General features: G+C 34.0%; 2 protein-coding genes across 2 annotated transcripts; both read right to left on the minus strand.

The window, feature by feature from the left end:
• Positions 1-1,008: 1,008 nt before the first annotated feature.
• Positions 1,009-2,637, minus strand: LOC104237571 (transcription factor MYBC1-like). The gene has a single exon (XM_009791745.2). It carries the CDS (start codon positions 2,136-2,138, stop codon positions 1,224-1,226), a length of 915 nt encoding a protein of 304 aa, XP_009790047.1. The 5' UTR covers positions 2,139-2,637; the 3' UTR covers positions 1,009-1,223.
• A 2,229-nt stretch (positions 2,638-4,866) lies between these two features.
• LOC104237572 (G2/mitotic-specific cyclin S13-7-like) lies at positions 4,867-7,704 on the minus strand. The gene is made up of 7 exons (XM_009791746.2): positions 7,468-7,704; positions 6,560-6,762; positions 6,224-6,460; positions 6,012-6,137; positions 5,674-5,922; positions 5,265-5,602; positions 4,867-5,175 (listed from the first exon to the last, which is right to left on the minus strand). The coding sequence occupies exons 1-7, from the start codon at positions 7,502-7,504 to the stop codon at positions 5,025-5,027; spliced, it is 1,341 nt and encodes a 446-aa protein (XP_009790048.1). The 5' UTR covers positions 7,505-7,704; the 3' UTR covers positions 4,867-5,024.
• Between the last annotated feature and the right edge of the window lie 8,328 nt (positions 7,705-16,032).

Raw genomic sequence — 16,032 nt, forward strand, 5'->3', positions numbered from 1 at the left:
TTTAGTATCTTAAAAGATTGAGAAAGGATCTTCTACTACATAAACTTTGTTACTATAACCTTAATTTGGTGGCAGAAATATGATACAATTCCTACCTACCTTGTAACAAGTTATAAGCTCAGAAGGTACTCTTAAGTAGTTTCACACAATCGCATTTTAAGCGACAAGTTTCACAACGCTTACAAAAATAAACAGCTCCACCATATCTTGAATCGGAGATTTACCTCGTGTTTTCTCATACTTAGTTAACGAAGCAACATAGGTGGAGTAGACATGCTATGTCTCAAGTTATTTTATCCGCCAAGCAGTAATAGGAAACAGCAATAAGCATCGGAAAGGAGTAATCAAAGTTAAAAGAAAAGGCAGCTACGAATTATCAATCCTGGTCTCGAGCATAAATTCATCCGAACGATTAGCACCAGAATGATTATTCTCTCCAGAGAGATTTTCAACAAAATGTTTAAGTCCGCAATGAGATCACTCAATTTACAACAAGCAGGACTCACCTCTACATGAAATCTTATCAGAAATAAAATCTTATCAGAAAATTAATGCTGTCCAATGCTGTTAGCCTGTTACCAACAGTTATTTGATATTTCAAATTCATCCGAACATTCTTTGCTTTATATGCGACTGCTGCCATCATGTCTTCACAGACAATAACTTACCTCAATAAGAAATACAGAACTGAGTAGAGCAGCTTTTTTCAAATTCATCCGAACTCTAATGCTTCTTATGCAACCACGGAGTAGAGCAGCTTTTTTCAGAAAACGACATTGATCAATATACTTAGAGAATGTTGTTACCGCTAACTCCGAGGCCCATTATGACATTAATGCTCCCAAATTGACATTTCCTTCATTATTCATCACTAGTAGCCGACAGGGTTTAAATTAGACGGCAACATGGAGGCTGACAAGAGAAACACGATGCTAACCACAACATAATTACACCTGTAGAAGTTCGTCTAAGTGAACAATTTCAGCACTGACACTACGCACCAAATCCTAATTCTTAAAAACATAAATGGACTGGAAAGTGGATTCACAGTTTTTAAGGACCAGTACAAAGATATAGAGATACTAAAAACTGAAACACCATCTATCCAAATAAAAGGTTCTAAATCAAAGACTTAAGTATTATTCCAAAGCCAGTCTCCAGATATATCCATAAGAGAAATTAACAGGAAATTGCAAATGACAAATCAACAGTTACCCTGAATATCAATCATCTCCCGCTGGAAACAAAGTAAGAACCTTCCTCCCATTAGCAGCTGTAGCTGATTCCAAATCCTCAACATAAGATGGCACCACTGGGCTACTACTATGCACTGATGTTCCCATTCTCTGAACCTGCTGATGCGACTGCCTCGACACGAATGGAACCTCAAACTGCCCGTTTGGTGGCGACCCGAAATGCCTATACTGCTGCTGAAGCTGTGGAGGGTGTCCAACAACTGCAGCCATCTGATGATGATGATGCATTGCTGCCACTGGAACGAACGGCATATAATGGTCAGAATTACCCCTCCCTGGATGCAAAAAATGTGGAGGCACTGCTGAACTAGCAAACAGTTGATCTGTTGCTGTATCCACCATCCCTCCCCCGGATAAACCCGGTATACTTCCATTCCCATTGCCACTGCCACCATTAGAAAGTCCCTGCATACGTTTCAAATATAGCCTATACTTTTGCAAATGACTAGCCACATTCTCACGAGTTAAGCCATCTACACTCATCAACTGCATTATAGTCTTGGGGACAGCATTTTTGATCCCCAAATGAGCAACTGCATCCACAAACCTCTTGTGGAGCTGTGGGGTCCACACAAGCCTAGGCCTTTTTAAGGTGCGGGCAGGTTCATCAACACCCCCTGAACCTGCAGTGCCACCCAACTCAGCCGAGTCAAACTCAGCTGATGAGTTAGGGTGAGATGAAGGTGTATGAACTCCTAGTGGTGGAGCAGTCTGCTGGTGTTGTTGGTGGTGAGTTTTGGGAAGTGGGCTATTGGGGTTTTGAATATCAAAAGCTAAGGCTAAATCAGGAGTGATGAGGGTTTGGGATAAAGGCATTAGCTCCTCAGGAGAAGGCAGTTCTTCTTCCCATTTAGCAAACCAATTAGAATTTTCTTCCCTCATATCACTAGACCTTCAAGAATATTCTAAATTACAAGATTTTGGACCAACTGACAATTGAACTGAAAAAATGAGTTTTTGACAGATGGGGTTTGTGATAGACAGTATAAAAGTAGAAAAAAAGATCAGATTTTTCTGAGGTGGGGTTGAAAATTTTTCTGGGGTCAATGATCTCTCTCTACTTCTTGGAAATTCAGATTGATGGACTAATTCTAACAAATGAACTGAAGACTTAGTAGAAGAAGAAAAAAGGAGTGTATTTGAGAAAATGGGATTGTGATAGAGAGAGCAAAGACTTGAAAGATTAGATTTTTTCTGAGATGGAATTTTTTCTGAGAGCAAAGCTTTGATATTTGGGTGTTGAAGAAAGAGGAGGAGGAAACTTAAGACAAATGAGTTTAGCTTTGTAAATTTGCAATAATGGTATGATTTTGGACTGTGTTTGCAGAGGGTGGGTTTTGGGGGGTTGAGAGAAGGGGGTTGGGGTGGAGGGGTGTTCGAGGTGGATCTTGTTTTTTCTTTTCAGCTTTTTATTATGGTTACTGTTCGTGATGCTTTTCTCACGGATTTTATGGAATTATGAGCGGCAAAAATCACCTTATTTTTTAGAAGTGTTTTTTTCAAAAGTACTTTTTTGGTAAGAACCAGTTTGTGTTTGGCTAATTAGTTTAAAAAATACTTCTGAGCAGCAATTAATGTTTGGCCAAGCTTTAAAAAACTGCTTCTAAGTGTATTTTTCTCAAAAGTGCTTCTCAAAAAAGTGTTTTTGGAGAGAAACTACTTTTTTCTGCTTCTCCAAAACTGCTTCTGTTTCTCCTCAAAATCACTTTTTTCCTTTCAAAAGCTTGGTCAAACACCTCAATTTTTGGCCAAAAGAGCTTTTGACAAAAAAAAAATACTTTTGGCCAAAAAAAACTTGGCCAAACAGAAAGTGTTGTGCGGAGGTATGGGGAGTATGTGATTTTATTATTTGGGAATTTTGAGGGTCTTTGTGATTTTATCACCCTTCTGTCCATTTTAATTAAAAAAATTTTTTTACTATTTTCACATATATTAAAAAATTTACCTTTTAGCATTAATTAATAATAAAATTGATCATATTGATCCTAATTTGATCATTAAAAATATAACAAACTGCTTCTAGGCTCTTTAAGACAACTTTGAAAAGAAAAAATTAATTTTTTCTTGACATTTGAAAAAATCAAATATTATGCAGTTAAAGTGGACCGGATGGAATAATATTGATGAAAATCTCCACCACTCTATTCCTCTAAAGAGATTTTTTCAAGAAGGTTCTTATGCAGTTGGTTGCTAAAAAGGTGTCGAGAGTGAGGGTTATATGAAAGGTTTTTTTGCTTTGCATCGATCCAACATCTGCTTTAGAGTTAAATAATTCAGACTTTATTTGTGCTTTCTTTTCTTTTTGGATATTAGCCCATCTCTATTGTAACTCTTTTGTACCTCAATTATTTGAATAAGCAACTTGTCAGTCAATAAGCATAGGGAAGAAGTCTTTATTTCTACCTAATTAATGTTTGTATTATGTAATTCGACTTTAAGAATCATAAATTAAATTAAAATACTCATTAATAATAAACGTTGATTTTTGTTCGTTATAAATATGCTGGCATCTCTTTCGTTAGACTTAGCCCCACAAAATCCATAGCGCGTGTAAATCACGACCCACTATAAGTGGACTGTACTGATCAATCAGGTGGCAATGAATGGTGCTTTCGTAGTTCCTAAAATCAAGGTCTCATAGATTCTCCTTTTTTTGGTAAGAGAAAAATGATTGTTAAAATAACAGAAAATAAAAATGGATAAAGTATTGCTTTTTCTGTACTTTCTTATCGAGCAAAAATGATAGCATCAGCGAAAAATTATCCCATCAAAAAAGGCAACACTTTATCCATTTTTTCTTAATTACTTAGATACAACAAATTTACACAAATTAAAATGGAACACTTTACACAAATTTACACAAATTAATATAACGGGATTAAATACTGCAGTAATTTTAGTCTTGTAGTAGTTCAGGTCAAAAAAAAAAAAAAAAATTGTCAAAAGTAATTTAAAAAAAAATCACAAAAGAAAAAAGAACCTTGGTAGTTCAGGTTAAAGTTGTTTCGACTTATGAGAAAGTTGTCACCTTGTAAGAAACCTTTATTTATCATCAAGTTTGTTGCTGGAGTGGGAAATCAAATGAGCTTTCAACGAAAGAAGGCGGGTTGTGAAGAACTTAGAATGCATTTTTATACTACTTTTCTTTATGTGATTTAACAGATGGGGAATATTTTTGGGTGCTCGATGTTAGTAGTGGTGGCTTACTGGGTTTTGTTTGGGTGCTCGATGTTAGTAGTGGTGGCTTACTGGGTTTTGTTTGGTTGTGGGATATAGAGTCTGATTCCTCTTATTAATAATATCCAATGAAATGGCAAAATCACTTTTCACTCTTGTGCGTTCTGAATGGACTAAAAATATACTGTACCGAATATGCCCCTATTAAGATCAAAAATAGTCGGAGTTATAAAATTATGCGTAACGTTTTCTAATTGGGGTATTTGAATGAAATATGTCTCACGGATTTAATTTACCAAAACAGTATCATTGCAGCATTATCAATTTACCATAACTACTGGAGGTCAAGCTAGTTTGTCGTAGATTTTACTTTTCAATTTCTCAGTTGTCCAAGTATATTTTCACAGGTCGCGAATTCTGTTTTACAGCCAAATTTGACGAAAAACAAAACATAGATCAAAGTTTATTCTTTTAGAGAACCTCACCAAACATTGCCTGTTTTACCGAAATTCAGTTGAACAACTATGGAAATGTTTCAGAGTTTTTAAACTAAATATTTCAATGCAAGAAAAAAAGTCGCTTTTGGTTATACTATTCATATGAAGAAGCAGCCAAGAGGGATTTGGCTGGAGGTTGCAGTGCAACAGCACCTCTCTCTGGTTTGGAATACTTCTTGTAAATCACTTTCAGCTTGTGTTCTGGAGCTTCCATGTGATAGCTTACGAGCAACTTTGCACAACCCCTGTGTCAGTGTCACAAAACAAGTACAAATATATATTAGTATATTCATATGGGTAGGAAGAAAAAATGGCTAAATTTTGTGTTACTCACAGTAGCTGAGACTCTGAGAAACCAGTATGCAATTTTAGTGTGTCGTTCCAAAATGGAGTGCAATTCAGCGTGTGTTGAGCAACATAGACTGCTGAGGCAGCAATCATCGATGGGCAGTATATATTGGTTGCATAATTCATTAACCCCAATTCAGCCAGGAAATAAACCATGTTTTCCATCTGTGCATTGGAAACAGCAGCTTTAATGTAGCGGACGAGGAACACGTAAGGTGTTGGAACTGTTAAGTACCACTCCAATTGGCCAAGAATCCTTTTCTCCATTCCCAACACCTGCTCATGACTGTAAGCTTTATCTGAGATGCACACAAAGTCATTCACCTGAAAAAAGTTGGTTGTTAGCAACTTTCAAAATGGGAAAGTAACTTGGCATAATTAGACTTGAAATGTACCTCAGGAGCCCAAATTTCTTCATATTTAGAGGCAATGAGCATAGCACTCATGCCTACTAACTGCAATTCCCTCCTTGATGTAGTTGTCACAGCGAGGTAACGATCGACGATATTGATTGTAAGGTAAAGAGTCTCTTGACTAAGCTCAAATTTGTGATGCACTTCAATCAACCAATCAATCAGAATAGCTCTCATCCTTGCAGTTATCTCAGGCTGTGAATCCATGTAGTCATGAATTCTGCTCTCATTCTAGTGTAACAGAAAGATAACCATAGTTAGTGTCAATCAAGATTTGTGAACAAGAAACAAAATGCAAATTAAAAAACACGAAAATATACCTCAGCTATCTTATAAAAATTGTAAATATCCTCAACATATTCCACCACAGCCAACTCATTATTCACATCTGCAGCATCAATATCCACAATCTGGACCTTTGGTTTATGACTCAGTCCACAGGCAGCCTTTGAAAACAGAAGACAAATCAGACAACAAAATAGAGAAATATGACCAAATATAATTGTTTCAGAACTAAATGAATAATTCTCACCTTGCTCCTAGCAGTGAGAGTTGAAGTAAGAGTTGCTTTCTTTACTGAAGAATCATCACCAGCCTTCTTCTTTTGCTTATTTTCCTTCACTTGTTCTTCAGTATCAGGACTAATTTCAATAACATCAGGCTTTGGTTTAACAGCAGCTTTCTTTTGAACTGGTTTCTTTGCTGCACCTTTAACCGGTAGAACTCCTTTAGCAACGATCGGTGCATCCCCATTAACAACCATAGATTTCTACAAATGAATAGAAGACCAACAACCTTTTTTATTAGTATAACTGTTTGATAGAACTTGTTAAGAAAAACTATGATTTCAAGTCACAATAAATTAAACCTTTTGGTTTTCAGCTGCTGCTTGTGCATTAGCGAGCAATTGTGCACAAAAGCCCCTCGTTATGGGGCGTTGAGGAAGTGGCTTTCCCTCGACACCACGAACAGTTACCATATTATTCCCAATGTCACCAAGCGCCTTGCGATTTCTCCCTTGTGCTGCTGCTGCCATATTTTTCTGCTTTAACGCCCCGGGGACTGCCTCACCTGACCAATGTACAAGTCTTATCTTTAGTATTAACATTGCAAGAGTTGTTTTTACATATTACATTGAAGAGGTATGCCAAAAGGTTTATGGAATTTCTGCAAATTATTTACATCATATATTACATTTAAGGTCAGTGTTAAATTGTTAAAAGAACCAATTCTATGACATAAACTTTTAAGATTTATAATAATAATCGAAGTAGATCCTTGCTCTTTTTTTTTTCTTCTTAAATCAGGTTTTCGCAAAACTTGGTAAAATCCAATTTAATTCCAGTAATATATCTCTTGATAGATATGCCAAAAGGTTTATGGAATTTCTGCAAATTATTTATACCTTCAAAGACATTACATGCGAAATTCAGATTACACAATCATTATTATATTCAGATTTACTTCAGGTGGATAAACATTAGGTCAAGATAGACTGCAGATAGTTTAATTAGTTCAAACACTCCCTAAACACCAACCCATCTTTTTCAATGTCCAAATGGCAAAAAAGACAAACAAGGTAGTAATCAAATACTCAAAAAATCACCAAAGCAACAAAAAGCTATCCATTTTTTCACGTTCAGATTTAGTTCAGGATCAGTAGTCAATAAACCCCTCAAGAACACGAATAATCTTTGATCAAATTTAACAAGAAACCCCAAAAGGAATCAACAAAATTAAGTAAAGAAAGAAAAACAAAAAACCCAGTATACTAACCTATATTCTGCTGTTGAAGAACGTTTCTTGAAGCCATTACAGAGAAAATATCAGCTTGAAATTTCCAAATCTTGATTCCTTCCCCCTCTCTCTCTCCCCCTTACCCTCTCTCTGAAAAGCCTCTGAGAAACTATGGATTTTGGTACAACGAAGAAGACCCCTTTTTGAAGCTGTAGAATCGGCGCTACAGTTCTAACGGTCTTATTTTTTTGAAACAGTAGCCGTTAGATGAGAGAGAGCAGATCTAGCGGTCGTCGTTGTATTTCCCTATATTCCACCAAAAACTAGCCGTTAGGTTTATTATACTAAAGAATTACGTACTATATTAATTTTACTTCATTAATACAGCTTTGTAGGAAATGTTTTTTACACTGCCTTAATAACCTTATTACAAAAGACGTGAACGGAAGTTGTAATATTACGTTACAAAAATGTATATTTGTTGTAAGTAATATTTTAACTTGCTTACCTTTTTTTTGCTACAACCATAAAATTTATATTAAAAACTAGTGAAATTGTCCGCGCTTCACGCAGGCATAAAGAAGTTAGCATTATATTACAAAATGCTACTTTGATTTTTTTGTGAAAGGAAGAAATGAAAACAAAAATAAAAACTAGTAATAAGAAAGTGTCAACTAAACTAATGGCAACATTTGACATATGAAATATTCTTTAGGACATAAAATAACTCAAGAAATATATGGTTATTAAAGTGATTTTATAAGATAAAATTCAGATATGACCGATTACCTATGGGATTTTTATAAGTGGTAGCAAATACGGGTAAATCAATGTCTCAAAATCAAGTTTCCACCATATCCCAAGGCAATCATATGCAAACATTAAATTGAAAGATTTATGAAATTCATAGACATACATCCCAACTGTCTTCATCACTCATGGGTATTAAAAAAATTAAAATATGGCAAAATAGTAATGCATTATTTTTATAAAAGAAAATCTGTCTTTACTAATTAAACATCTTTGTATGTTTCGTTTAATATTTTATAAAATAAAATAAAAAGTTAGGCACAAAAAGGAATAAAAATCAATAACAGAGATCAAACGACAAAAAAGTAAGAATGCAAGAAATAGGGGAAGAAGGAATTTTGAAAGCTGCAAGTTTAAAGAGGAAAAGCAAAAGGAAGAGGAGGTAATAACATATGGCTGGTTTCTTTTCCTCCTTAGCTGGATTCTTGGTCCTTTCAGAGCTAATGATATCTTCCTACAGCTAACTTCTTTGTATTGTCATACCCAATTTCTTCTTTGTGTCATAATATAGTTTACATGATTATCATATTTCCTTTATTTAAAACAGAAAATGAAAAGATATTAGAAATTAAAGGTTTTAGAGACTAAAAATGGGGCGCCTAATAGTTGAGAAGCTTTTGTAACTGAAATAAACATAATAGGATATAACAAATAGAATAGAAAATGATCGATTTCAATTATTAAAAAAATTATATAAAAAGAATGAAGGAAAAAAGCCAAAAAAAGGATAAAACAGATAAATAAGATTTTTGGCCAAAAAAACTTGTCAACTCACCATGTTTATGCCCACTTATATATAAAAAAGAGAGAAATTATTTCTTACTTTAACTTATCAACCCATATATGTTCAAGTTCCTTGGATCGCACAAATGAGATTAACCTACAAGCATCCATTTTCTAAATCAAATAAGTACGAAGTAGCAGAGTAATTAGAATAAGTTAATGGCCTACAATTGATCTTTTTTTAATTTATGAATATATAATCCCCCATAATATATTAACTTCCAAAATTTTCTATTTTATTTTTTTGATTCCCCCTTAAAAACTTTTCATGCTTAAAGAAAAGGGCGTTTCGTTATTGAATCATTGAGTTAAGAGTATGTAAATTAAATAACTCCATCGATTATTCTTAACGTAAAATCGTTATATATAGGGCATTGAAAACACTGCCCTCCCATCTCAGAATCAGCAAAAAAAGAATGGATGTAATATTACGATAAAGCAATAAATATGATACAACTTGAACAAATTAGTAATAAAACTTACTAAACATTTTTAGGATGATTCTCATTTCCTTTTGGCAACACCACCATTCATCAATGGCAAGATTAGGAGTTGAAATTTGCAGGTATCTCGAGTATATCTTCATTGCAAATACTTGTAATTCTTCAGAAATTGTTAAAGAAATAGGCTAATGAAGTAGTATCATGAACATGTATTCTCGTCTGGCATACTGGTTAGGTTCCTGGTTTTGCTTTAAGAGGTCGGACTAGAACATATTTTTTGGCAAATATTTGAAGAGCCTCTTGTTAAAAATTATGGTTAAGTAGAACTCAACTCGACCCTCTTCTAACTTAAGACTCCACAAAATTAATGCACTACGAATATTACTCGTTTAAAAATATGATAATTAACGTTATTTATTTATACACTTATATATATATATATATATATATATATATATATATATATATATATTTCGTATACGCCAGTGGCACTAGCCAATCCATCATCCTAAGCAATGGCTCTATCCAGGGGTGTCAATGGATATTTAAAAATCGACTAAACCGACCGAACCGTACCAAATCGATTTTTAAGTTTTTTAATAAAAGCATAAGTTTGTATATAAATCTATAGCCGTACAGATAATTAAGGCAGGTTTTTTATTTTATGAAAATAAACCGAAAAAATATCGAACCGTACCGAATAAATTTAGAATGTGAAAAATATATTTATATGTTACGTTTAAAAATAATAATGCATTAATTTTTTTCATGGGCCTTGGAATTATAAAACAGTTACAAGTCAACAAGTAATTAAACTAAAAATCCTAATTCTCAAACCTATTATGCTACTTCTATTGAAACTAAATTATTTTCAGCATATTCACTAACAAGACACAAGGTATTGTGGCGATTATGAGTAGCAATCTACAATGTATTGAATATGTTTCCTTTGGTATGATTTAAATTTATCTGTTTGAAATGTTTAATCTTATGTAGACTTTATTCTTGAATCCCAACTTGGTTAATATCTTTCCACTCGTGTGATTTATATTTTTTTAGTATTTGATTAGTTTACGCTGCTGTAGAATATTTGATGGATCTATACTCTAGCCATCTTTCATATTTTCTTAATTCATCACCTTTTAAACTGTAAAAATATCTAGAGAGTTTTGTTTAGCTCTATAAAAGTACGCACGTTATTGCATTCTACTTCTACTAGTGACTTTTACATGACATTTAAAAAAATTACCGAAAATTTACTGAACCGTACCGATACCGAAGAGAAACCGACATAATTGGGACGGTTTCGAAAAGTCTAATTTATGTTATACATAATAGAATAATCGAAAATTTGATATGATAAAAAAATTAAAAAATAATCGGCCGAACCAAACCACTAGAACTATCAATACAGGCGAGGTCGGGCTAACCCAGCCCAGTCCACGTGAACTTTAGCAATTGACGGGCTGGGCTGGGCTAGCCCACCATTTTGATGGGCCTTATAATGGTCAATCCTCTCCAGCCCTATGTGGGATGCGGGCCCCCACGGGCCGGCCCATCATTTTTTAAATATAATTTTATATTTTTTCTTTAAATTCTAACCTAAAAAAAAGATAAATATTTAAAGTTAAAAAAATCTTATTGGAAAATTTTTACAAGACTTAATAACTTTTTATATTGTTCCAATATATCACAATAAACACTAAAAAAGTAAAAGACAAGACTATATTTCATTCACTAAAAGTCAAACCTCAAAACAAACTATTCAAGAGAACATCAATGACGCTTATGTGATATCCAACACATTTGAATCCGCTTGTGAGAAGGTTTTCTTAATATTTTCACTTTCATTTACATCTACAATTCGTATGCAATATTAATTAGTTAAATATTAAGAATAATTAAAAAATTTAAACTAATTAATGTTTTAAAACTTTGATTAATATGATGAGCTTAATAAACTTTAAGCTTTGGATACTTTTTTTGTTATTTTTTGTGTCATATACTTTTTATATTTTATATATTTTAAATACGTATTTTTATTAGGCCAACCCATATTGACGGCTCTCCGAACCATTGACACCCCTAGCTCTATCCATTACTTGCGGTCGATCTAAAATACGCCTATTTTTTTCCTTTTTTTTTTTTTTACATAAAATGAAGATCCAAGACCAATGTATATTGCTACTATTTCTTGCGACTAATGTATGTTGGACATACTGATGGTAATGAACCCAACTAGACAATGGTGACGTGGAAGTGTTAAGATTCAAACCCTTCATCTAATTCGAATTAAATTCTCTTCTTCATTGAATTTTCTTTTATGTTAGACTAACAATGGATTCGTTGTTGCATGTAAAAGTGAAGAGGTACGAGATATTGGGCTTGTCAAACTTTTCATTTATTTGGGATATTTGCATCTATACCCACTTTTTGGGTCACGTTTTAATTTGTACCCGCTTTGCAAAAAAAATTGCAAACGTGCTCACTTTTTCGCATAACTTCAGCATACGGGGCTGAAGTAGCAAAGGCAATCAGGGGCGGATCTACCATGTAAAATATGGTTCACGTGAACCCGTGGTCCTCGGGTTAAAGTATAGATATGATGTACATAATTTGGCAAAAATAGATATATATACTTGATGGAACCCATGGTCAAAAGAGACCAAGTGGTGCACTGATTTTGGTCTCTTATTTTCAATAGCCTAAGGTCAGGGGATCAAATCCCCGATTAACCTTTTGGTTTAATATTTTTTTAAAAGTAATGGTGAACCCATCCTCTGGAAATCCTGGATCCGCCTCTGAAGGCGATACGCAAAACAACATTTTAGTAGACGGGTCTGAAGTAGCAAGTGTGCCGAACCAAGTGTGCTGAAGTTTTTGTTTGTAATTGTTGAACTTAAGCATAGTAGCTGAAGTTTTGTTCTCTATTTGCTGAAATTTTTGTTTGTAATTGCTCTAAATAAGCTGAAGTTTTTTTTGTCCTGGATTCATTAGTTTTGTCATTAAGCTTTTTCAAAAACTTCAGCAGAAGATGCTGAAATTATTTAGTTCATTTATAAAAACTTCAGCACTAAATAAGCTGAAATTTTTTTGTCCTAGATAAGCTTTTTCAAAAACTTCAGCAGAAGATGCTGAAGTTATTTAGTTCATTTGTAAAAACTTCTGCACTAAATAAGCTGAAGTTTTTTGTCCTGGATCCATTACTTTTGTCATAAAGCTTTTTCAAAAATTTCAGCAGAAGATGTTGAAGTTATTTAGTTCATTTGTAAAAACATCAGCACTATATAAGCTGAAGTTTTTGAAAAAGTTTTATAACATACTAGATAAATAATCAGATTGTCAAGAGTATCTAAATCATAAATTTTGGAAACAATAAACATGAAAAGAACAGAATTATCATGAAAAGAATCATTAAGTGTGACCTTAAACTTCCCATACGTGAAAATATTCACAAATTATTGTCTAATAATTTACGTAATTATTTATAATTTATTTTTAAATAATCTGATAAACATACTTATGGCAATCATCCCATTAACTGAAGTTTCATAGCAGCATCAACAATAGCAGAAGAAATAATAATAATAATAATAATAATAATAATAATAATAATAATAATAATAATAATAATAATAATAATAAGAAGAAGAAGAAGAAGAAGAAGAAGAAGAAGAAGAAGAAGAAGGAGGAGGAGAAAGGGGGCTGAAGTTGTTTAAAAAGTTTAAAACTTTTTTTAAAAAAAAAGGTATAGGTTAAATGGGGTCGACCAAATAAGGCGCCCCATGCAATTTTTACCATTTATTTGATTTCAAAGTTAAAAGGGAAAGATAATTATTACCGGGGTGATTGACAAGAATGGCCCTGTAAGGATTTGGTCTTAGTTTATTGTCTTCAAAATTGATGGTATTTAGGTCCGCTGGTTCACACTCGAGTTATTGCTCTTCAGTCTTTCTTTATAGGATTAATAAAGTTTATGTTATATTTATTCTACCTATTTGTTAAGTTGTTCATTAAAGTTGACCATGTTAGCATAATTTTGCTCTTCAAAAATTTCTCTACCGGATTGATAGAGTTTATGCTTTATTTACTCTACCTATCTGGTTAGTTATTCATCGAAGTCTACCTGATTGACATATATAATCTTTTATTTTTTTTAACAAAGTGTTTTTCAAATTTATAACTTCAATTTTGGTCAAACCATCCAGATCTGCTCCAAATGATCTTAAATTTAAAAGAAAGTTTTCAAATACAAACAATCCTCAAACATCAATTTAGTCAAATAACACCAATCCACTTTGTCTCTTTCAACACTTCTAAGGTCTATCAATGAAGTTTTGAGCTTTTTAAAGTAAATCACTAAATCGATATATGAACTAAAAATTTAAACATAAATTATCAACATTCAAACAATTTTAATAATAATGAGTTATTAACCTTCCACTTTCCAACCCAAATAAGAATTTCAAATTTTAAATATTGAAGAACTATGATGTACAAGTAAAAACGAAAATATTTTGCTAAGATAGTCAAAAAAATATAAACATTCTGCCAAGACTAGTCCTGTTGGGCGACATACGATGCAAGTTTTTGACTATTTCTTGCAAATTGCAAAAGCGTCAAATATTGCAATTTGCAACAATTCCAAAAGAACTGCCCCGTCAAGAGAAATGAAGCCTTTTTTCCTTCCAGCCCAGTTCTTCTTATTATTCGAAATTCGGATGTACCCAAAAGGGACCCAGCCCGGTTCCTTTACACGCTATTTCTCTTTAGAAGAGTTAACCTAATTAGTCGGGGTGAAATTTAAAAATAGCCAGATTTATAAGTGGCAGTTAAAATATAGTCACAGTTTCAAAAGTAATCAAAATTTAATCACTTTTTATGTAAAGATAAATTTGAACGAAAACACTGTTCAAAATCCGGAAAATATTCTAGCATAATATATTGGAGTTCTAGTATAATATACTGGTCCAGCATAAGATGCTAAAAGTTCATACACAGGTGCTCCAATCTCCAATATATTATGTTGGAACTTTCTGTAACAACCCGACCGGTCGTTTTGAGCTCTAGCGCATTCATCGGCGGTTTGAAACCATGAGCAGCTTCACTTCAGGTATTATGACTTGTACGCGTGGTCGGAATTGAAGTTTGGAGAGTTCGGAGTTGATTTGGAAAGAGAATCCTCATTTCGGAAGCTTTAAATTGGAAGAATTGACTAAGATTGGACTTTTGAGTAAATGACCACGAAATAGGGATTTGAAGGTTCCAACAAGTTTGTATGATGATTTTGGACTTGGGCGTATATCCAGATCGGGTTTTGGATGACTCGGGAGCGTTTCGACACCTATTGTGGAAGTTAGCTTTTTTGGAAGAATTTCATAAGTTTGGGTTGAAGTGCATTTCAGTGTTATCGATGTCCATTTGGGATTCCGAGTATGAGAATAGCTCCGTATGGTGATTCTGGTATTTGGAGCGCGTCTGGGAGTTGATTGGGAGGTTCGTAGGTCATTTTGGGGTCATTTGGCTAAAGTTAGAAATTCAAGGTTTTGAGAAGTTTGACCGGAAGTGGACTTTTTGATATCGGGGTCAGATTCCGATTCCGGAAGTTAGAGTAGATTTGTAACGTTGAATGTGACTTGTGTGCAAAATTTGAAGTCAATCGAACGTGATTTGACGGGTTTCGGCATAGAATGTAGAAATTTGAAGTTCTAAAGTTCATTAAGCTTGAATTGGGGTGTGATTCATGATTTTGATGTTGTTTGATGTGATTTAAGGCCTTGAGCAGGTCCTGTTATATTATGGGACTGGTTTGTGTGATTGGACGGGGCCCCGGGGGCCTCGGGTGCGTTTCGGGGTGGTTTCAGATCATTTCGGGCTATTTTGCTATAGCTGATGCTAGTGTCTGGTGTTGTTCTTCGCGTTCGCGAGGATCCTCTTGCGTTCGTATAGAAGGATTTGGCTTCGGGGATTTTGTTCGCGTTCGCGAATAAGAAAATCTCTGTTACGCAGGTCTGATTTTGGACGCTCATATCTCATAATCTATAAGGAATCTGGAGATGATACAAAAATAAAAGTTGTATCTCTTTGTATCTAGTTTTCAGAAAAGTAAACCATTTAGCATTTGGATTTGTGTACAAAAGGTTATAGCTGGTACACTACAAGCTGTCCAGAAAGATAAAGAAGAAATTTGTGTTGCACAGGGCTAACTTTGCCAGCTTATATCTCAAAATCTATAAGGAATTGGGAGATGATCAAATATAAAAGTTATAGATCTTGGTGTCTAGTTTTCAAAACAATAAACCATTTATCATTTGGAGTTTTGTACTAAAGTTATGGCCATTATACTAGAGGTTATCTGAGAAGAGTTTGGAAATGACTTTTGAGAATTTTGTTCATCGCGAATGCGATGGGGGGCTCGCGAATGCGAAGAAGGATCGTCTGGGCATTGTATAAGTTTGAAAAAATGGGTATGGCTTATTTTATCTCATTTCCTCAATGAGAGCCGACCTAGGAGCGATTTTGGAGCTCCATCTTCATCATCCATGTCAAGGTAAGTGATTTCCACATC

Source organism: Nicotiana sylvestris, chromosome 12 (assembly GCF_000393655.2).
Source record: "Nicotiana sylvestris chromosome 12, ASM39365v2, whole genome shotgun sequence".
NCBI lineage: Eukaryota > Viridiplantae > Streptophyta > Magnoliopsida > Solanales > Solanaceae > Nicotiana > Nicotiana sylvestris.

Excerpts from the sequence above, each read along its gene's own strand:
- LOC104237572 (XM_009791746.2), bottom strand. The coding sequence starts at position 7,504 with ATGGCTTCAAGAAACGTTCTTCAACAGCAGAATATAG. Across the intron at positions 6,461-6,559 it reads CAGCAGCTGAAAACCAAAAG|AAATCTATGGTTGTTAATGG; the intron begins GTTTAATTTATT and ends ATTCATTTGTAG. Across the intron at positions 5,176-5,264 it reads TTCTCAGAGTCTCAGCTACT|GGGTTGTGCAAAGTTGCTCG; the intron begins GTGAGTAACACA and ends ACACTGACACAG.
- LOC104237571 (XM_009791745.2), bottom strand. The coding sequence starts at position 2,138 with ATGAGGGAAGAAAATTCTAATTGGTTTGCTAAATGGGAAGAAGAACTG.